At 45.2% G+C, this 23,729-nt stretch overlaps 1 protein-coding gene across 1 annotated transcript in view; it reads left to right on the top strand.

Moving 5' to 3' along the window:
- Nucleotides 1-23,729, top strand: part of capn9 (calpain 9) — a 71,313-nt gene that overhangs the window by 31,582 nt on the left and 16,002 nt on the right. The window contains exons 7-17 of the mRNA XM_078213354.1: nucleotides 1,964-2,049; nucleotides 3,748-3,825; nucleotides 8,694-8,854; nucleotides 11,938-12,107; nucleotides 13,011-13,219; nucleotides 13,857-13,893; nucleotides 15,818-15,901; nucleotides 17,535-17,592; nucleotides 20,610-20,674; nucleotides 22,733-22,801; nucleotides 22,893-22,971. Coding sequence (XP_078069480.1) covers nucleotides 1,964-2,049; nucleotides 3,748-3,825; nucleotides 8,694-8,854; nucleotides 11,938-12,107; nucleotides 13,011-13,219; nucleotides 13,857-13,893; nucleotides 15,818-15,901; nucleotides 17,535-17,592; nucleotides 20,610-20,674; nucleotides 22,733-22,801; nucleotides 22,893-22,971 — 1,096 coding nt within the window. The remainder of the gene's footprint in view (nucleotides 1-1,963; nucleotides 2,050-3,747; nucleotides 3,826-8,693; nucleotides 8,855-11,937; nucleotides 12,108-13,010; nucleotides 13,220-13,856; nucleotides 13,894-15,817; nucleotides 15,902-17,534; nucleotides 17,593-20,609; nucleotides 20,675-22,732; nucleotides 22,802-22,892; nucleotides 22,972-23,729) is intronic.

Genomic DNA, 23,729 nt, shown 5'->3' with positions numbered 1-23,729 from the left:
TACATTTTGGCCCACTCTCCTAACCTATCTACATCCATTTATAAATTCCTTATTTCCTCATTGCAACTTACTATCCCACCTATTTTAGTATCATCTGCAACTTTGGCTATGGTACCTACTATCCCTGTATCTAAGTCATTAATATACATTGTAAATAGTTGGGGCTCGAGGACCAAGCCCTGTTGCATCCCACTAGTTACATGTTGCCAACCAGTAAAGGACCCATTTATCCCGACTCTTTGTCTTCTGTCAGTTAGCCAGTCTTCTATCCAAGCTAATAAATTACCCTTAACCCCATGTGATCTTACCCTGTGTATTAACCCTCTGTGTGGCACCTTATCAAACATGTTCCTGAAGTACAGGTCCACTACATCTACAGGACCCCCATTATCCACATGGCTTGTTACATCTTCGAAGAACACTAGCGAATTAGTCAAACATGACTTACCCTTCATAAAACCATTCTGACTGATGGATTGAATCATAAAATCCTACAGTGCAGAAGGAGGCCATTCGGTCCATCAAGTCTGCACCGACCACAAACCCACCCAGGCCCTATCCCCATAGCCCCATCCATTTACCGTGCTAATCCCCCTGACACTAAGGGCCAATTTAGTACGGCCAAACCACCTCGCCCGCACATCTTTGGACAGTGGGAGGAAACCGGAGCACCCGGAGGAAACCCACCCAGACACAGGGAGAACATGCAGACTCCACACAGACAGTGACCCAAGCCGGGAATCAAACCCGGCTCCCTGGCACTGTGAGGCAGCAGTGCTAACCACTGTGCCATCGTGCCACCCCTTGTGATTTGACTTTCCAAATGTCCTGTTATTACTTAATTCAGCACAAGACATGTAGCCAGGCAGATATTCCTCTTTCCTTCTACATCCCAATGAGTAAAACTCCTCTTTCTATAAGCTCGGGCTAGAAATGAATGGAGATTATGCTATAATCATTAGCACTATGATCTCAACAGCTCCTTCGACTTTGCCTTTTTCTTATCTTATCTCTGCCAGTCTGTCTTCACATTCTAAAGTCCAAAAAACAGAATCCATCCATATGACTGCTCTTCCTGGACTGTCAAACATTATTGTGATGCTCTCAGTGCTCTTCCATGGGGCAGCACGGTGGCACAGTGGTTGGCACTGCTGCCTCACAGCACCAGGGACCCGGGTTCAATTCCTGGCTTGGGTGACTGTCTGTGTGGAGTCTGCATGTTCTCCCCGTGTCTGCGTGGGTTTTCTCCGGATGCTCTGGTTTCCTCCTACAGTCCGAAAGACGTACTGGTTGGGTGCATTGGCCTTGCTAAATTCTCCCTAAGTGTACCCGAACAGGCACCGGAGTGGAGCGACTAAGGGATTTTCACAGTAACTTCATTGCAGTGTTAATGTAAGCTTACTTGTGATACTAATAAGTAAACTTTAAAACTTTAAATGTGTGCGGCCCTTCTCTCACATGTGGTCACACTCCTCAAGAAATACACCAACCTCCACACCCAACCCCGGCCATCGCTCATTGGCTAACTTACCTGAAATGACTTGTTGTGGTTGTTGGACCCCCTCCCTCCCTCCGGATGGTCTTGTCTGACCAAAAGCTCCTGCGGGCTGTAGCTTGCCCACTCCTGCTTCATCTAATGCTTACTCAGAAATATATCTGCGCAGAGTTATAACCCCTTTATCTACTTACGTCCCAATCTCTTACTGTACTCTCCGGGGAGGAGGGGCAAGGGAGTAATGTGGGATGGCGCGGGGTGGGGTGAGGGGGACAGGGGGAATCTTCAAATGGAGACGGCAAGGCCAGAGCTTTGCAAATTGTTTTCAAGCTGGGTGTCCCTTTAACACAGCTCCCCACTCGGCGTATTAGATTAAATCTTTTGTCTTTCCAGGTGCTATTTTTTGAAACTTGCGGCCCACTTTGAATACGAATTGGTTCTCTGATCTCTCTCTTATCTCTTTTGTAGGTGAACTCCAGAGGTCGACCAGTACAATTGATCCGTGTAAGAAATCCTTGGGGTCAAGTGGAGTGGAACGGATCTTGGAGTGACGAGTAGGTGACAGATTAACCATAGAGCAGAATAGGAAGCAAGCACAACACAATCCAGTACATCTTCGATTTACTGGTGATTTTAATCACCAAGAGTTAAGATTACGTTGAATTTGTAGCATTGAGAGAGACCATTGTGGCACATCTACTCTCGGCTGGTGTTTCTGGTCCACATGAGTTTCTTCCCACCTCTATCTATCTCACGATATAAGCCAGTGGTGACCTGCAGCCTGGGAGCCATGTGCAGCCCATCTGAGTGCGGCCCACATTTTGTTCCTCATTGCCCACGCACACGGTTGGCACATTCCGCTGATTTCTATCTACGTAGCTTTGTACCTACCGGTATGACTGAAGTCCCAAGCATGTAAAGCAAGGGCAAGTGAAGTGAGGTGCATGCTGACTGCTTGAGTGGTGGGTTGGGTGCATTTATTTAGCCAGCCCACTGTTAAACTGGTACCTGCTTTATGCCTGAAAAACAGGCACGTCCATATTAATTTTTGTCTCTAGGAGTAAACTAAAGATTTCACTCCAACCTGCGGTTGGAGAAAAAGGTCTTCGCACTTGAGGCGAACACGCAGTCCAATACGATATAGGATCCCCCAGGGCGATTAATGAGTATGATCCAAAAAAGCTTGTATCTACTTCCTATTCATAAACATCACTTCCTGCTGTTGACATTCCTGAGATAAACACTTATCATTGAATTTCATGACATAAGCAGTTATCATAGCTTTTATGGTTTGTTCTTGCAATGCTGACAAGTTAGTATTTATAGCTTATTCCTTATTTTTAAAAAAAGGAGGCCATTCAGCCCCTCAAACCTGTCCCATTATTCAGTTAGATCCTGGTTAATGTGTACCTTAGCTCCATCTACCTGCCTTGGTTCCCTCCTAACCCGTAATACCCTTATCTAATAAAAATACATCTATCTCAGTCTGGAAATTTTCAATTGATCTTCAGCTTCAATAGTGTTCTGTGGAGAGAGAGTCTGACGTTTTCAATCTCCTTTGTGTAAAGAAGTGCTTCCTGACGTAATCCCTGAATAGTCTCACTCTAATATTAAAAAAACATTCTCCCCTCGCCCTGAACTATCCCACCAAGTGATAGAGTTTCTCTGTTTCCCTGAGAAGGTGACGATGGGACTCCTCCTTGATCCACCGCAGTCCGTGTGGTGTAGGTGCTCCCACTGGGATGTTAGTTAATGGGTTTCTAGACTGATTTAGCACTGAGGTAATTTCTACTAAAGTCGGTGTGGTGTGTGACTAGGAGAAAATCTTGGAGGTGATGGTATTCCCTAGACATTAATGCTCTTGTCTTTTTTGATGGTAGAGATCAGAGCGGAGCAAAGTGTTGTCAAAAAATAACATGGTTGAGTTGCTGTTTGAGGGTCTGGGGTGTTGGTCACCCGAACTCTTCTATCCCTAATTGTATCGAGCTTCTTGACTAATGTTGTAGCTGAAACTCAACTGGTCAAGCACTGAGACCACTCCAACTAGGGGAATATAATAACCTTTTACCTTTCATATCTGCTTTATCCCCTATCCACATCTCTGAAGGAGCCTCTGAGTCTGCCTCACATGCTGCACTGTCATCGATTCCCACATTGGGCATGGTTACACCTCTGATATCCCACAGTGCAGCCCTCACGGTGCTTAGACTGTAAAGTACGACTGTAGCTAACTTCCTTTCTCTGCTTTGCAGCTCTCCTGAATGGAAGACAGTGGATGACACTGAATATCGAAGATTGAACATGGTCTCCAAAAATGATGGAGAGTTCTGGTAAAGTATAGCTGATGCCTAGGAAGCAGTTTGAATACCCATTGAGAATTAGTTGGTATATTCATGTAATGTTCCGTGTGATACTTTGTCAATCTTGTAGTTAGAATCATAGAAATGTATAGCCAGGGAGGAGGCCATTCTGCCCATTATTTTTATGCCAGCTGACCAGCAGCCACCCTGCTTCATCCCACTTCCCAGTTCTTGGGTCCATAGCCTTATAGGTTACAGTAATTCAAGAGCTTTTTGCCTCTACCGCTCTTTCAAGCAGTGAGTTCCAGATCCCCAATCACCATCTGCATGAATTTCCTCTCTAATCCCGACACCTCCTCCCACCTACCCTAAATCTATGCCCCTGGTTATGGGTCCCTCAACTAAGGGGAACAGGACCTTTCTATCTGGTCTATCTAAACCCCTCATCATGTTACATGCTTAGATCCCCCCTCAGCCTCCTGTGTTTCAAAATATACAACCCTACCCATATCTAATCTTTCTGAACAACTAAAATTCTCCAGTAAAGGCAACATCCTGGTAAATCTCCTCTGTCCCTTCCCAAGTGGAATCATGTCTTCCCTCTGTGGCAGTGACGAGAGCGGCACAGTGTACTCTAGCTCCAGAATTTACCTGGAAAATGTTAGACCTTTTAGGTGAATCTGGTGTGGGGTATTGTGAAAGCAGAAATATGTTAGAGGAATGCATTCTGCCGAGTTACCCATTGCCTTGCACCTTCCCACCCAACCTTATCCTGCATTTCCCAGGGTCTATGCCAGAGGATTGGTTTTCCTAATTGTGCGCAGGCAAGTGCCAATGATATGCCAACAGAAGATAAGTGTCTTCTAATGCATTTGTTGTCGTCTGTGTATTTTCAAGGTTGAGCTCTGTGTTACTTTGAGGATTGTGGGATTAGTCCCCTGGATTTTGGTTTCCAGTGATAGGTGGGCCTGTGTAACCATCTCAAGAGAGCCTAGTTTGCCCAGGACCCCAAATTATTTTAAGGGGCTTATAGGTTGCAACACATAGGCGTTACAGCAGGCCTCCGGCCTACAAGAGCTGACTTGGGAAATCTATCACTGCTATCTTACTCATGCTGAATTGGAGAATCATAAGAATATAAGAACATAAGAAATAGGAGCAGGAGTAGGCCATCTAGCCCCTCGAGCCTGCCCCGCTATTCAATAAGATCATGGCTGATCTGAAGTGGATCAGTTCCACTTACCTGCCTGATCCCTATAACCCCTAATTCCCTTACTGATCAGGAATCCATCTATCCGTGATTTAAACATATTCAACGAGGTAGTCTCCAGCACTTCAGTGGGCAGAGAATTCCAGAGATTCACCACCCTCTGAGAGAAGAAGTTCCTCCTCAACTCTGTCCTAAACTGAGCCCCCTTTATTTTGAGGCTGTGCCCTCTAGTTCTAGCTTCCTTTCTAAGTGGAAAGAATCTCTCCATCTCTACCCTATCCAGCCCCTTCATTATCTTATAGGTCTCTATAAGATCCCCCCCACAGCCTTCTAAATTCGACTGGCATTGGACTCATATCCCAGGCGGATAGGATTCTGCACTATGACTCTTATCTATGAATCAGAAGGCTGTGGGCTCAAGTCCCACTCCAAGACTTGAGAATGTAATTCAGGTTGATGCTTTAGTGCAATGCTGAGGGAAGGTCACACTGATGGGGATGCTGCCTTTCAGATCAGACGTTAAACTGTCTACCGTCTCAGGTGGATGTTAAAGATCCCACTGAACTATTTTGAAGAAAAGACGGGGAGTATTCCCGGTGTTCTGGCCAGTATTTATCCCTCAACCAACATCACTAAAAATACAGATCACTTAGTTATCATCAATTGTTAAAAGTTTACTTATTAGTGTCATAAGTAGGGTTACGTTAACACGGCAATGAAGTTACTGTGAAAATCCCCTCGTCGCCACACTCCGATGCCTGTTCCGGTAATCATAGAATCATCATAGAATCCCTACAGTGCAGAAGGAGGCCATTCAGCCCACTGAGCCTGCCCCGACAACAAACCCACCTAGCCCCTATCCCTGTAACCCCACATATTTACTCCTCTAATCCCTCTAACCTATACATCCTGGGACACTAAGGGGCAATTTAGCATGGCCAATATACCTAACGCGCACATCTTTGGAGTGTGGGAGGAAACCGGAACACCTGGAGGAAACCTACGCAGATATAGGGAGAACGTGCAAACTCCACACAGACAGTGAACCAAGCTGGGAATCTAATGGTACACTGAGGGAGAATTTAGCATGGCGAATGCACCTAACCAGCATGTCTTTCGGACTATGGGAGGAAACTGGAGCACCCAGAGGAAACTCATGCAGACACGGGGAGAACATGCAGACTCCAAAGAGACAGTGACCCAAGCCGGGAATTGAACCCGGGTCCCTGGCACTGTGAGGCAGCGGTGCTAACCACGGTGCCACCGTGCCTTGTCAGTGGGATCTTGCTGTGGGCAAATTGGCTGCCCTGTTTCCTATGTTACAACAGTGACTATGATGCAAAAGTTCTTCATTAAGTTTAAAAATGCTTTGGAATGGGTCTTTCTCTTCACCCTTTTGGGAGATGTGACCCAATGGTAATAGAGAAACTGGGCTAGAATTTAGATAGGTATACATTTTGTGAATTTACGGATTTAATTCAATCTAATGGATTATTGATCAAGTAAACTGACGTTGAATTTATACAGGACATCCATTTGGCCCATATTAGATTTCTGGCTACCTCATTATAGGAAAGATACTAGAGCCATGGAAAGCAAAGATTTGTAAGGCTGATAGCAGCAAAGTGACTGGATTGGAGAAGGTTAAAGAAAGATTCAATACAGGTTTTGGTTTTGATTTTAATTTGATTTATTCTTGTCACATGTATTGGCATACAGTGAAACGTATTGGCCAGAATTCGATGGCCATTCATGCAGGCGGGATTCTCCGGTTCCCACAGGCAGCGCATCGGCGTCTGCGGGTTTCTTGCTGGCATGGGGTGACGTCAATGAGAATTTCCATTGACAGCGGCGGGACCAGAGAATCCCGCCAGTAGCAAACAACGGGAAACACGCGGCTGGGAGGCCAGAGAATCTCACCCATTGTTTCTTGCACGCAATACAGACAAAACATACAGTTCATAGAGTACATAGAGGAGCAGGAAAGGTGCAGAATAAAGAAAGATCAGCTTAATATATGGTCGGTCCATTCAAAAATCTGATGGCCGCAGGCAAGAAGCTGTCCTTGAGTCAGGTTTCCAGAAGACTGAAATTTCACAATGATAGTGATATTGGCTGGAATTTTACAGGGTGGGCGAGGCTCGCAGAACAGAATTCTCCGTTGGCCTCAGACAGGATTTTACGAGCCTCGCCCAAGTGAGGTTGCAAAATCCCGCCCATTGTATCCATTAGCTGGTGCATTGGTAACGAAGGGGCATGGACCTGGGGAATATGGCTTGAGGAATACATTAGAAAAATCTTTTCACCCAGTGTGTCAATAGAACAACAATAAGTTGTATTTATATAGCACTTGGTTGTTTGTTGCTTCTCTTCCTGTGATGCACAAGGTAGACTTTCATCTATTTTCGTGATATTATCTGGATCAGATCACTAGCCTGTTGCTTTTTAACTTGGTAAAACGTCCCACGATGCTTCATAGGAGCATTTATCAGACAAATTTGACACTGTGCCACAGAAAGAGATATTTGAAGAGATGACCAAAAGCTTGCTCGAGGAAGATTTCAAGCAGTATCTTAAATTAAATGAGGCAGACAGACAAAGAAAAATGTATGGTGAGAATGCGAATGCTTAGGGCCTAGACACCTGAATGCAGAGCTCTGGTTGATGGAGCATTGGAAATAGTGGGTGCGCAGGAGGCCAGAATTGGAAGAGTACAGAGCTTGGGACAGGGAAGTCTTGACTACCAGTCGCTGTTGAGGCAGAGACTATAAAGCCAGTTAACAGGGAATTGGACAATGAACCAGACGTGTGAGGAAAGGGTTTTCTTGAATGTTCCTGGGAAAGGTGCCACAACACTGTCCCTTTTCTCCTGAGAACCCCCAAAATTCCACATTGTTTGGGAAAGGTAACTGCACTCTGAAACAGAAATATTAGATTGGAGCAGAGAGTTCCAGTTTAGGAGCCGGCACCAGCACGATAAGCCAAACAGACTTCTCCTGTGTTGTAATTTCTATGATTCTTGCCTTTTCACAGTCATAAGCTGTGTGATTGAAGTCTATCTTACAGTCCAAGCTGCCTTTGTTTTGATGTCTGTTTCCTTCATGTCATTGAGATAGTTTTGGTAAATTCCTAATGCAAGAATTATGCCAGTGATGAGAGTTTAAACAATTCTCTTCCATTATTCCCATTATTCTAATGCTTTATTTTCCCACACACCGAAAACCTCTGTCCTTGTTCGCCATTGGGATTCTTCGCTGCTACTGAAAATGGATGGATTTTTGGCTGGAATGCCAATTTTTTAAATAAAGTTTTAAAAGTTTATTTATTAGTCACAAGTAAGCCTTACATTAACACTGCAGTGAAGTTACTGTGAAATTCCCCTAGTTGCCACACTCCGGCGCCCAGTCGTGTCAATACACCCCTCCATTCTCACTTGCAGCGGGGGCAGCACTGTCGAGCTTGGAGAATACCACCCACGATTTCACAGAATTGTATGACATTTGCGCCTGTGATGACTCTTTGAAAAAGTTATCCAATTAGTCCGACTGCTCCAGCCCTTTCCTCCCCCAAGCCTTTCCATTTTAAATATTTACCAATTCCCTTTTGAAAGCTGCTCTTGAATCTACTTTCACTGCCCTTTCAGACAGTGACAATTCACTTGTTTATGCATTTCCTCCATTTTCCATAGGATGTCCTTTGATGATTTTAAGAACAATTATGACACGGTAGAGATCTGTAATCTTACTCCGGACTCACTGGACGCTGATGCCTTTCACAAATGGGAAGTGACAGTTTTCGAAGGGGCTTGGACCAAAGGCTGCACAGCTGGAGGCTGCAGGAACTTCCAAGGTACTGGAAGCTCACAAGAAGCAGTAGATGAAGAAAGACTGTTCAGCTCCATCGAGTGCAAAGCACTGAAACAGACCATTCAGCCCAGCTGGTCTGCACCAGTATTTATGCTCCCAGCAAACCTCCTCCCATCCCTTTTCATCTCACCCTCTCACCCTGCCCTTTGACAGTATCTTCCTAACTCATGACCTCTACCACTTTGAAGGATAAGCAGATGTATGGGAACACCATCATCTGCAAGTTCCCCTCCAAGCCACACAGCATCCTGACTTGGAAATATATCGCCGTTCCTTCACTGTCGCTGGGTCCAAATCCTGGAACTCTTTCCCTAACATGCTGTGGGCATTACTGACACTATATGGACTGCAGCAGTTCAAGAAAGCAGCTCACCACTACCTTCTCAAGGGCAAATGAGGGTGGGCAATAAATGTTGGTCTAGCCAGCGATGCCCATATCCCATGAACGAATAAATAATCATTTTTAAAATTCCTTTCTTCCTTATGTGCTTATCTAGCTTCCCTTTAACTATATATAATGGTGTTGATTTAGCTAAGTTGGCTGGATGGCTAGTTTGTGATACAGAGCAATGTGGGTTCAATTCCCGTACTGGCTGAGGTTATTCATGAAGGCCCCACTTTCTCAATCCCCTCACCTGATCCTCAGGTAAGTCACCGCCAGTCAGCTCTCCCCTTTGAGGCCTAGCATCATCTAAGACTATGACGACTTTACCTTACCTTATATAATTACAATATCCTGTTTCATTATCTTCAGTGTCATCTTTTGTCTGTCCCAACTTCATTATGATCAAGAGTTTTTGTCTGGTACCTGTTGGTTAAACCGGAAGGGGTAGTGATAGTTCACGCGGGGCTGCCTCCTTTCCTTGCCCCAAGCTTGATCTGAGTGGTGCCCTTCAAGCTATATAACCAGTTGTCCCTCTGTAACAGAGAGATGCCTGTGGGCTCCTCATGGATTATAGCTAATTACCTTACTTTCTGGAAGACAGGAAGTGTCATGGCTGAATGTGAAGTGTTTGTAACAACATCTTACATTTATATAGCACTTGACTGGAGTGTTATCGAACAAAATTTGACACCAGGGCAAATAAAGATTTAGAAGAGGCTTGCTGTAAGAAATGGGTATTAAGAAGTGAAGGATGAGAATTATTGGAGGAGCGCAGAGAAAACAGAGAGTTGTCAGACTAAACAAAGTTACTGAAAAACTAAAGAAATGTGAATGTTGGTTCAAAGAATCAGAAAATTGTTACCACACTGAAAAAGACCATTTGGCCCATTGTGTTTGCACCGGCTCTCCAAACGAGTACCATGGCTTAGTGCCATTCCCCGGTCTTTTTTCCGTATCCCTGCACATTGTTTCTATTCAAATAATCATCTCATGCCCTCTTGAATGTCTCAATTGGACCTGCCTCCGCTACACTTCCATGCAGAGCATTCCAGACCCGAACTACTCGCTGTGTGAAAAAAATTTCCTCACATTTGCTTCTTTTGCAAATCACTTTAATTCTGTGCCCTCTTGTTCTTGATCCTTTTACCAGTGGGTACAGTTTCTCCCTCTCTACTCTGCCCAGCCCCCTCATGATTTTAAACATCTCTATCAAATCTCCTCTTAGCCTTCTTCTCTCCGAGGAGAACAGTCCCAACCTCTCCAATCTATCCTCATAACTGAAGTTTCTCATCCCCGGAACCATTCTTGTAAACCAATTCTGCACTCTCTCCAAAGCATTCACATCAGTCCTAATGTGTGGTGCCAAGAACTGTACGTAATACTCCAGCTGAGGTCTAACTAGTGACTTGTATAAGTTCAGCATAACCTCCTTGCTTTTGTATTCTATGCTCCTATAAATAAATCCCAGGATACTGTATGCTTTATTAACTGCTCTCGCCACCTGTCCTGCCACCTTCAATGATCTATGCGCATATACACCCAGGTCCCTCTGCTCCTGCACCCTTTTAAGAATTTTACCCCTTATTGTCTCTCCATGTTCTTCCCATCAAAATGCATCACCTCACATTTCTCCGTATTGAACTTCATCTACCACCATTCCACCAACCTGTCTTTGTCCTTTGTGGGATCTTGCTGTTTATAGATTGGCGGCTGTATTCTCTACCTTACAACAGTGACTCCATTTCAAACTTAATTGACTGTAAAATGCTTTGGGATTTTCCAAGGTTGAGATTTGTGCTACATAGATGCAAAATTGTACTTCCTTCACAAACCAGAGGAAGCATTAAAACAAAATGGTTCAGCTCTTCTTTTAGTTAAAGTATGCCATGGTTTGGAAAGTTAATCCTGTTAGGGTACCAGATCAGAAACCCTAAGGTATACCAGTAGGCCAGACTAGACCCCATCAATTTTTCTATTTTGGCATTAGTGTGAGGATAGGGTGTTTCACGGTGCGATTCTGACAAATTAGGGAGTTTTTATCAAACCAAACTTCATTTAACAACACAGTTTAATTATAACTTAACTTTTAATAACTGAACAATACTTAAACATGACAAGATCCAATTCTTAGCTGCTAACCCATCACTATTAGTTCCAATTAAGCAATATTTCTCTTATAGAATTAAACCCCTCTTTAAATTTAGTTAGCAGAACACAGGCATACTTGCTTGTGACTTAGGTTAACAGTCTTGGAGCTTTCAGAAAGCCTGTGGGGAGAGAGAGAGAGAGAGACACTTCTTTCTTCGACCAGCTCCAGGCAGCAACTCCTCTATTTTAAAATGAAAATTCTTTTCCTGCAAGCTTTGCTCCTCCCATTAACCACATGACTCTGCATACCTAGTGTAAAATCCCAGCATGTAAGTAAACAAAAGGTCCATTAACTCTATAAAGAAACACTTTCCTAGCTAAAATCAGTTATTATCCTGCATTCTCAGCATTTAAGCTGCATGTTTTCCCAGACAAATGGACTCTTGTAACAAAACACTGCCTTTTAAAGCAGCCCCACTTTAAACATAAAATATATCAAAATTGTGTCATCACAATTGATTCCATGGAATAAAGAAGTTCCTGGAGGTGTCAAAGGTTTGTATTTTTACATATTGTGGCCATTTTGTTGGCAGACACTTTCTGGACCAATCCGCAGTATAAAGTAAAGCTGCTGGAGGCAGATGATGAGCAAGAAGATGGCAAAGATGAATGCACGTTTATTGTAGCTCTCATGCAAAAAAACAGGCGCAAACTGCGGAAGGAAGGAGTCGAGTTGCTGACTGTTGGGTTCGCCATTTATGAGGTACATTTCATGTTTTAGTTCTGGTTTGTTCAGAGTTCAGAAATTTTGAGTAACTCCTCAGTCATTTTTCTGTTAATCTCTGAGTTAAACGCCCAGAGGGTTACACTGAAAAGGACAACATAGGGCATGTTGTAGGAGAGAGTCCCTGGAGTGAGAATTGAACACCCAACATTCTGATACCAAGGCAAGAGTACCAACTGAGCAGTCTCCTATACAGGATTCAATGAGGATGTTAAGGGATTAGAGGATGGACATCATTGGGTGAGTTTGGGTGTGAGAATGATGGGCTTCAGTGAGTGAGTTAGGGTACTAGTGGGATGGACTTCATTGTGATGGAAAGCACATTAAGATGTACTTCAGTTGGTTAGTTGTGCTACTAGAAGGCTGAGCTTCAATTGGTTAGGGTACTGAAAGTTACAGTCTATTAGTGTACAAGTAGGCTTACATTAACACTGCAATGAAATTACTGTGAAAATCCCCTAGTCGCCACACTCCGGCGCCTGTTCGGGTACATTGAGGGAGAATTTAGCCTGGCTAATGTACCTAACCAGCACGTCTTTTGGACTGTGGGAGGAAACCGGAGCACCCAGAGGAAACCCACATAGACACGGGGAGAACGTGCAAACTCTGCACAGACAGTGACCCAAGCTGGGAATTGAACCCGGGTCCCTGACACTGTGAGGCAGCAGTGCTAACTACTGTGCCACCCAGTGCCACCCACTAGTGGGTGGGCTTCAATGGAACAGTAGGAGTACAAGAGGAATAAGTTTATTGGAGGTTTAGAATATGCGAAGGTTTGTCCTCAGTGGATTGAAGCTATTTCCTCGATGATATTTTTCATTACGTATTTATGTAATGGATAGTGTGGGGTTTTGCTATGCTGATGCTGGATTTGTTTTCCAGGCGGAAAATGACGTTAATCATCTGCCGAAAGAGTTCTTCCGATTTCATGCTTCAAAAGCGAAGAGTAAGACGTACATTAACGTACGGGAAAACTCCCAAAGGTTTAAACTTCCACCAGGAGAATATGTTATTGTCCCTACTACTTTCCAACCGGAAGAGGAGGCTGAATTCATCGTTCGATTTATTTCGGAGAAGAAAGCTTTAAGTCTGTAAGATTAGAAATAAGTTCTTGTTGGTTTTGAGGAGATCATTTGGCCCATCGTGCATGTACTAGCCCTAACCAATTTGTCCCACTCCTCTACTCTTTTCCCATAGGCCTGCAACTTTTCCTTTTCAAGTATTTATCCAATTTCCTTTTAAAAGTTATTGTTGCATTTACTCTCATTCACTGCTCAGGTAGTGAGAATAACTGCAAGTTTGCCACTTCGCTCCTGAATTGCAAACTAACATCTTTCCTTTCCATCCAACTGTCACTCAAACCCTCCCTCAAATTATCCATCTGTCCATCATCAATTGCTCCTTCTAACCATCACAAACCATCACCAATCACCATTGCACCCCATTTCATCACCAACTATCTGCCCAACCATCAACAACTATTCCATCAATTACCCCTCCAATCATCAACAAATATCCCATCAATTGCCCCTCCAACCATTATCAACCATCCCTCCAATTGTCCCTCTAACCACCCCACCAACCACCAACGCCCCTCCAATTTATCACCAATTATCTCTCCAACAACCAGAGCCTAGTTTACGGTATCATATTTCTCATGACGTTCATATGGACAACATTTAATGCAGAGTGGTTAAGCTCTTATTAATATTTATTTATTATTTGCAGTGAAATGGGAGATAAAATTGGTGCGGATCTACCAGAGGTGAGTGTTTTCTTTAAACTTAGTAACGTCTAACTTTGGAGTAAAATGTTAGGGTCACCTGCTTTCTCTCCTGTGGCTTTTGTCACTTCTCTGTAGCAGACTTTATGTGCCGTGTTTCAGACTGTGTTGCAGCGTGTTGGATGAGAGGCTGCCACACGGAATGCTTTGTGGCAAGGTCCTTCAACACACTGATGTCAATTTGTCTCCTTTGCAACAAGGCCTTCAGGGTGTCCTTAAAAATTTTCTCTCTCCTCCTCGAGATTGGGTGCCATCCTTAAGTTGTGAAAGGCACAGTGGTTAGCATTGCTGCCTCACAGCGCCAGAGACCCGGGTTCAATTCCGGCCTCGGGGTGACTGTGTGAAGTTTGCACATTTCCCCGTGTCTGCGTGGGTTCCCTCTGGGTGCTCTGGTTTCCTCCCACAGTCCAAAAATGTGCAGGTTAGGTGGATTGGCCATGCTAAATTGCCCCTTAGTGTCAGGGGAATTAGGAGGGAAATATATGGGTTACGGGGATAGGACCTTGGTGTGGTTGTTGTCACTGCAGGCTTGATGGGCTGAATGGCCTCCTTCTGTACTGTAGATTCTATGATCTGCTTCTGAAGCTGATTATTTGGCCTGCGGATGTACGTTGGTATCAATGGCTTTTGTATAAAACAAGTAACTGCAGTTAATGTATGCTTACATTAACACTGTAATGAAGTTTCTGTGAAAATCCCCACACTCCAGTGCCTGTTCGGGTACACTGAGGGAGAATTTAGCATGGCCAATGCACCTAACCAGCGCATCTTTCGGACTATGGGTGGAAACCGGAGCACTCGGAGGAAACCCACGCAGACACGGGGAGAACGTGCAGACTCCACACAGACAGTGACCCAAGCCAGGAATCGAACCTGGGTCCTTGGCGCTTTGAGGCTGCAGTGCTAACCACTGTGCCACCATACCACCTTAGCAAGTGGTTAAAATGTTCACCACATTGGGTTAACCTGGATCACTTCTCTTCGCCTAGTTACAATATCTAGAACCAGAGTGGCACAGTGGTTAGCACTGCTGCCTCAGAGCGCCAGGGTCCCAGGTTCAATTCCCGGCTTGGATCACCATCTGTGTGGAGTTTGCACATTCTCCCCGTTTCTGCCTGGATTTCCTCCGGGTGCTCCGATTTCCTTCCACAGTCCAAAGGTGTGCGGGTTAGGAAGATTGGCCATGCTAAATTACCCCTTAGTGTCAGGGGGACTAGCTAGGGTAAATGCATGGAGTTATGGGGATAGGACCTGGGTGGGATTGTGGTCGGTGCAGACTCGATGGGCCAAGTGGCCTCCTTCTGTACTGTAGGATTCTATTCTAACCTCTGTGAGAAAGAGAGAGAACTTGTATTTATGTAGCATCTTTTATGACCTCGGGGTCCCAATGCACTTTCCAGCCAATGGTGCTTTATGGGATGTGGTCACCATTTTAATGCAGAAAATGTGGCAGCCAATTTGGGCAAAGCAAACTTCCATAAACATGAGGCATTGACCCTAATAGCTTTACTGCCTGTGGTTGAGGGATAAACATTGGCCCATGATACTGGGGAGAATTCTGTTGCTTCCCCTCAAAAAAGTGACATTTTATTTAACATACAGGGCAGATTGGTCCTCATTTTAACATCTAATTTGAAAGGCAGCACCTCCTACAGTGCAGCACTCCCTCAGTATTGCCTTTTTATATTTTTGCCCTCCAGTGTCTGGAGTGGGTCTTGTCCCCAAACTAATGACTTGGAGACAAGAGGGTGACTTGCTGAGCGGCAGCAGATATCTAAATATAAATATTCAGCGTTCTCGCTCTGGGTCACTCTTCGCTGCTCAGAAAGGACATTGAGACTTCGAAAACAAGAAAATAAAGATGTTTTCTGATGTTGGAATCTAAAAGGAAACTTGCTTCTTGCAGCCGCCAAAATCAGCAGCCAACCCCCAGCAGGAAAGCCAAGAGGAAAAGCAGTTCCGCTCTCTGTTCGAACAAATCTCGGGGAAGGTGAGCAGCAACTATCGTTAAATAATCTCAGAGTGACGCAGAGCACAGGAAATTTAGCAGTGAGAACACGTGGAGTCGGGAGTGGGATGGAAGAGGGCATAAGGAGTCCACACAGAGAGTTAGGCAGGTTAAGTGAGTGGAAAAACATTTGGCAATGAAATATAATGTGGAAAAATATGAACTTGTCAACTTAAGCAGGAAGAATAGAAAAGTAGCATATTATTTAAATGGAGGAAGATTGGGGTGCAGAGGGATCTGGGTGTCCTGGTATATGAGAGGTTAGTATGCAGGTACAGTAAGTGAAGAAGGCAAATAGAATGTTCTTAATTGCAAGGGGAGTGGAATATAAAAGCAGGGATGTTTTTCTGCATTTGTACACTGACATTGGTGTGACCTCATCTTGGTGCTGTGCACAGTTTTGGTCTTCTTATTTAAGAAAGAAATGAGTTGCCTAGAGCCAGTTCAGAAAAGGTTCATTCAATTGATTCCTGAGATGAAGGAGTTATCTTATGAGAAACAGTTGGACCGGCCGTATCAAACTCCAGAATTCACTGGAGTTTGAGAGGTGATCTGTAGAGTGGATGCTGAAAGGATGTTTCCCCTTGTGGGAGAGACTAGAACAAGGTGTTATCATTTGCAAATAAAGGCGCTCCCATATAAGATAGACATTAGGAGAAATTTTTTCTCTGAGGGTCGTGAGTCTCTCCAACACTCTTCTCCGGAGACTGGTGGAGCCTGGGCCATTAAATATTTTTAACGCAGAGGCAGGTAGATTCTTGACAAACCAGGAAATCAAAGGTTATCGGGCAGCATAGTGGAGTGAAGGCCACAACAGATCAGCCATCATCTTATTGAACAGTGGAGCAGGCTTGAGGGGGAAATGTTCACCAGTTCACAGCAGGTTCAGGAATGGGAACACCGGAGATTCAGGAGTGGGAAGACGGGAGATTCAGGAGGGGGGAGACGGGAGATTCAGGAGCGAGAACACGGGAGATTCAGGAGTGGGAACACGGGAGATTCAGGAGCGAGAACACGGGAGATTCAGGAGTGGGAACACGGAAGATTCAGGAGTGGGAACACAGAAGATTCAGGAGTGGGAAGACGGGAGATTCAGGAGGGGGAGACGGGAGATTCAGGAGCGAGAACACGGGAGATTCAGGAGTGGGAACACGGAAGATTCAGGAGACTGACCCAGCAGAGGTCAATGCTCCTTTTTTGGAAGTGGTGATGGACTTGCACCAATCATTCCTAATCCTGGAATCTGGGGCAGATGTGGTGCCTTGAGCCTGTGTACTTACAATCTCAGGAGTGGAGCATGTGGATTTCGAAGGAGCTGCTCAGGAAACACTCGGAGTTGGAAATATGTTCTATGGGGTGTTTAGTCCATTTCCCTGCATTTTACTTCCTAACGTTTAAATCTAGAAAGTGGCGATGGTCTTTCTTTGTGATGTGTTAATCAATGAAGAAGAGTGAGAGTAGGCAAGAGTGGATCATAATAGTTGTTATAGAAAGGTCAAGCTGAATGGTCTGTCAGGTGTAACGTTCTATAGAATAAAATGGATCCTTCTGAAGATGCCTTGTTGTGACATAACATCCAATGCCTCACCTTATCCTTCGCACTCTTCTCTTTCAGGATTTGGAAATCAATGCTTACGAACTGCAGGATGTTTTAAATACCGTGTTCTCTAAACGTGAGTTCACCACCTACAGCTTTGACTAACAGGAGTTCTTCTTGTTTGTGTGGAAGTTTAATGCTGCATTGGGGTCTATTTTAGGAGGCTACTGGCTATGCAGCCATTTCCTGTGGTAAATGTGCCCAACCCCCTCCCATATCGAGGGGCCACAGTATAAATAAATTGACAGGAGCCACACTAGGTGCGGTTTGGGCAGGTGTGGTCAGAGTTGAGTAGGTTGCGGGGGTGGGTGGGAGTCCAGCTAAGTGTGTTGAGGCAGGGTTCCCAAATTACTTGTGCGGAACTTGGGTGGGAGTCCCTGTTCCTTTGGGGTCTGTACAAAAATAATTCAATTCTTATCAATTTCATCACCCATGGGTATAATAACTCCAGGAATCAGCTGTGAAGAAATAGTGCTTTTATTGCACAAAATAAAGTAAAGCAAAGTCACAAGCCCATGGTGAACACAAACAGGTCCCAATCCGGACAATCGAATAATGGACCCACTCAAGGTCCTGCTTTATACAGGGCTCGGTATATGAGCTCCAGCCGATGAGTTAATTACCAATCCCCAGGGACCTCATATTCAACAAATCCTACAGGGAGGTCACTCAGTGGTTCCCTGTGCAGGCCATGGGGGGTTATCACAATGGGGTACAGGATCTGCCTAAAATGGCTAAGCTTGGTCATATTCCCCCATAAGAGGGAGTCGTAGTTGATGGATTATGTGTGCTAAGGAGGTGTCTCTACAGGAACTGAATGTTGCCCATCCGTAGGGGGGCAGTGGTATTCATCATTTCCCTCGTAGAGGCTGAGTGCCAACTATCAGATACTTCCTCCTATCTCCCCCTGGACTATGACCACACCACTGAACATCAAGCCATTATCTCCAACACCATCACCGACCTAATTTCCTCCAGATGCCTTCTCCCCACAGCTTCCAACCTCATAGTCTCCCAACCCCGGACAGCCAACTTCTACCTACTTCCCAAAATCCACAAAAAGGACTATCCTGGTAGGCCCATTGTGTCAGCATGCTCCTGCCCCACTGAACTTATTTCCTCTTACTTTGACTCCATCCTCACTCCCCTGGTCCATTCCCTCCCCACCTACATCTGGGATTCCTCTGATGCCCTGCATCATATTGACAGCTTCCAGTTCGCAGGCCCTAACCGCCTCCTATTCACCATGGATGTGCAATCTCTCTCCACCTCCATCCCACACCAGGATTGCCTGAGACCTCTTCGCTTCTTTCTTGAAAAGAGGCCTGAACAATTCCCATCCATCACCACTCTCCTCCGCCTGGCTGAACTCGTTCTCTCTCTCAACAACCTCTCCTTTAACTCATCCCACTTTCTCCAAATCAAAGGAGTAGCAATGGGTACCCGCATGGGTCCTAGCTACGCTTGTCTTTTTATGGGCTATGTGGAACATTCCTTGTTCCAAGCCTACCTGGGTCCCCTCCCACAACTCCTTTACCGGTACATCAATGACTATTTTGGTGCCGCTTCATGCTCTCGTCCAGACCTCGAAAAATTCATCAACTTCACTTCCAGTTTCCACCCCTCCATCGCCTTCACCTGGTCCATCTCAGAAACTTTCCTTCCCTTCCCTTCCTTGACCTTTCTGTCTCCATTTCTGACAATAGACTATCTACCAATATCCATTACAAAAACCACTAACTTCCACAGCTATCTGGTCTACAGCTCTTCACACCCTACATCCTGTAAGGACTCCATCCCTTTCTCTTAGTTCCTTCGCCTCCATCGCATTTGTTCCGATGATGCCACATTCCAAAGTGGTGCTTCTAATATGTGCTCCTTTTTCCTCAACTGTGGATTCCCAACTACAGTTGTCGACAGGGCCATCAACAGCGTGCGGTCCATCTCCCGCACCCCCTCCCCTCCCCCCCAGAACAAGGATAGAGTCCCCTTGTTCTCATATTTCACCCCACCAGCCTCCACATGCAAAGCATAATCCTCTGCCATTTTTGCCAACTCCAGCATGATACCACCACCAAACACATCTTCCCTTCACTCCCTCTGTCAGCATTCCGCAGAGACCGTCCCCTCCGGGATAACCGAGTCCACTCCTCCACTATACCCAACACCTCTCCCGTCACTCATGGCACCTTCCCATGCAATCACAGAAGGTGTAACACCTGTCCCTTTACCTCTTCCATTCTCACCGTCCAAGGTCCAAAACACTCATTCCAGGTTAAGCAGCGTTTCACTTGCACCTCTTTCAATTTGGTGAATTGTATCCGCTGCTCCCAATGTGGTCTCCTCCATATCGGAGACACCAAGCATAGACTGGGTGATCGCTTTGCTGAGCACCTTCGGTTTGTGCGCAATCAGGACCCTGACCTTCTGGTTGCTCGCCATTTTAACACACGACCCTGCTCCCATGCCCACATGTCTGTCCTTGGCCTGCTGCAATGTTCCAGTGAAGCTCAACGCAAACTGGAGGAACAGCATCTCCTCTTCCGGCTGGGCACTTTACAGCCTTCCGGTCTCAACATCGAATTCAACAACTTCAGATGATTTGCTCTACCCCACCTCGACCCCTTTATTTTAATTCTATTTTATTTAATTTTTTACTGCTCTCTATCTTTTATTTCTTTATTGTCTTTCTTCAATTTTCTTCACACTCTTTTCCCCTGCATTACGCCCCTTCCCTTACCTTTTCTCCCCCTTTGCTTCTCCTTTTCTAAATCTTACCTCTGTCCCATCCATTTTTCTCCCCCCTCCCCCAACATCTTCATTTTAGCTTCTCTGCCGTTTGGCCATTCGCACCCTTTATTCTCTCTGTGGACAGCTATTAACTGATTGCCCTGGTTTCTGTGGCTATGACTCATCTTTCATTCCTTCCCCCTGCAATATAAATATCTCCCATTTTCTGTGCCTTTTAGCTTTGACAAAAGGTCATTTGGGCTAGAAACGTCAGCTCTTTTCTCTCCTTACAGATGCTGCCAGACCTGCTGAGATTTTCCAGCATTTTCTCTTTTGGTTTCATCATTTACCTTTGTTTTACAGAAAAGGAAATGGCGCCCGATGGTTTTGACATTGAGACTTGCCGCAGTATTGTGTCTCTTTACAATGTATCCTGGAATTTCTTTCCTTCTTCAACCTGGTCAATATTTAGTGACCCGCAAAGCACGATCATCAAAATAATATTTCTTACAAAATTAGGGCTCATTTACTAAAAAACTGTACAAGGCAAATATCTGAAAATTCTGTATCTAAACATATGGAAATGTTCTGAACATTTAAAATACTGTAGATGTAATATTTAGAAACATTCTAAACACGCACAAAATACTGTAGATATAGAACATAGAACAGTACAGCATAGAACAGGCCCTTCGGCCCACGATGTTGTGCTGAGCTTTATCTGAAACCAAGATCAAGCTATCCCACCCCCTATCATCCTGGTGTGCTCCATGTGCCTATCCAATAACCGCTTAAATGTTCCTGAAGTGTCTGACTCCACTATCACTGCAGGCAGTCCATTCCACACCCCAACCACTCTCTGCGTAAAGAACCTACCTCTGATATCCTTCCTATATCTCCCACCACGAACCCTATAGTTATGCCCCCTTGTAATAGCTCCATCCACCCGAGGAAATAGTCTTTGAACGTTCACTCTATCTATCCCCTTCATCATTTTATAAACCTCTATTAAGTCTCCCCTCAGCCTCCTCCGCTCCAGAGAGAACAGCCCTACCTCCCTCAACCTTTCCTCATAAGACCTACCCTCCAAACCAGGCAGCATCCTGGTAAATCTCCTCTGCACCCTCTATAGGGTGGAATTTTCCCAAAAGTGTCACAAAAGTCTGGAAGCCGGAATGTTTCACTCCAATATTTTCCCATGCTCTGTGAGTTTGTTTGGTAGCCGGGAGTTTCATGCTGGTAGAGGGGGCAGAGCCTAAGCACACTAGGGAAGCCGGCTGTAGACTGCCAGGCATGCATCCTGATCTCTCATATACTGTGTACATGCGGCCCCTACCTACCCCCGATTGCCTGCCCTGACCCCTGGTTGCTTGCCACACCATCAGCACCCCACCTCACAATGCAGATTTCCCCTCTTCCCTCCCCTCCTCGGACCTCTCCCACCACTCCCTGTCTTGCTCCACCCCATGAGGCCATACCTCAATGACAGTGCCAGGGTGCCAGGCTGGCAGTACCAGGATCCCAGGCAGGCAGTGTTGGCCTTGCCCCCAACCTCCTGGGGGCTGCCTCAATGGCCTCCGGTCCTACTGGCGAGGCCATCACATCAGGTCCCCCGTTGGTGGGGACCGTACGTGATCCCCGCCAGTGAGAACCTCCACCGGCGAGGCCGTTAAGCTAAGTGAGCCTGGGCTATTGTGTCCCGGGCTCACTGATCACATTTAAATTATTTTATAAATATTTAAATCAGCCTCTGATTACGTCAGCAAGAATGGCCTGGGAGGATTGCGAACGTCTCGCCCCTGGGTGCGATCTGCGTTATTGGACTTCAGCTTAAATTTCCCGCCTGCCAAGCTAATCGACGAGCACAGCGGGCGGAAAGATCGCACCCATAATGTTTAGAATTATTTTAAACACATTTGAAATACTGTAGATGTAATGTTTGGAAACATACTAAATGCCTGCATAAGTGCTGTACATATAACATGCACAAGAAGACAGCAGTGTGGCACTCTCTTGGTACTGTACACAAGTATAAGCTTGGGTTTGGTATTTAAATCTCTGGAGTGGGACTAAGTGAAGCCACAATTTTCTGTCTCAGAGGCAAGAGTGCTACCACATGGTGGCCACACATTCAGCTTCCTGATGACCAAAACCAATTGATTGGAACCTCATGGATGCACTGCCCCCATCAAATGTATAACTACCATCCAAATGTCAGCGTATTGATGCACCAACACCAGGCAAATAGTATATCGAGTGTGGAGCATACGTCAAATTCTTAAATTGTCTGCTAACAAGTTTATTTGCCGTTGGGAATGCTTGACATATCTTAGATACATTTAATGTAGAAAATGTTTCACAGGCTGGTCAGACTCAACCAGACTCCAATCTGAGTTTTTGTTCTTGGCTGAGAGAGACGTGTTAGCAGAAAAAGTGTAAAGAATTACAAAATCGAGAGTTATTCCTTGACTGCTCCTCAAACACAGAGGAACAATGCTGAAGGACTTGGGTTTGATGAATTTAAGATATTCTGGAATCGAATGAAGCAGTGGAAGGTAAGGAAGCATTGATGTGTCAGCCTTTATCGATTCCCATCTGGTTAATCTGTCAGGTCTCACTTTGCTTCCCAATTTCCTCCATTTGCAGAGTGCTTTCCTGAGTTGCGACCATGACAGATCAGGGACCATATCAGCCCATGAGCTCCGAATTGCTGCCAAAAACTCAGGTAAGGAACTGGGGCGCACACGTCAAAAAGGAGAGCCAAGAGAAAGAACTTGCATTTATATCGCGGCTTTCAAAGCCCAGGACATCCCAAAGCACTTTAGAGCCAAGGGGGTTTTGTACAGTTTTTGAAGGAAACGCAACAACCAGTTTGTGCACAGCAAGCTCCCAGAAACAGAACTGTATTAATGACCAAATCGTCTTTCAGTATTGTTGACTGGAGAATATGTATTGCTCAGGCCATTTGAGTACCCTCAACAGTGCAGCTCTCCCTCAATGCTGCACTGGAATTTCAGCCTTGATTATTGTGGTGAACCATTGTTGGTTCCCACCAGGTAGTGCTGAGCCAGGGTCTGGCCAGTACTATGAGTCGGTATATATGTTACTGTTGGGGTTAGGGTTGGGCTGTTCTACATGTTACTGTTGGGGTTAGGGTTGGGCTGTTCTACCTGCAATATAGTTCTTATGGTACATCCCAGTCGGGCTCCTGGGTGAGGTATAAAGGTCACTGCTCTGTCTGGGACCCTTTAGTCTGGGATCGTGTATTATATATGGTAGCTCTATTGTTGTAGTCAATAAAAGCCTTTATTTCCCCGAGTACCTCTAGCCTCGTGAGTTATATCGCGCATCAATTTTATTGACTACAATTGAACTCTCTTCGTTGAAAAAAAAACAACACAGAGAACATGGAGCAAATGCTTAAACCCGAACGGCTTACGTTGGACCCACGTGCGGCGGGCGCCTCGAACACCTTTGACCACT

The sequence above is a fragment of the Mustelus asterias genome, chromosome 5 (genome assembly GCF_964213995.1).
Source record: "Mustelus asterias chromosome 5, sMusAst1.hap1.1, whole genome shotgun sequence".
In the NCBI taxonomy this organism is placed as follows: domain Eukaryota; kingdom Metazoa; phylum Chordata; class Chondrichthyes; order Carcharhiniformes; family Triakidae; genus Mustelus; species Mustelus asterias.
Note: the sequence above shows the minus strand (reverse complement) of the source record. Positions and strands in the feature narration are given on the sequence as shown.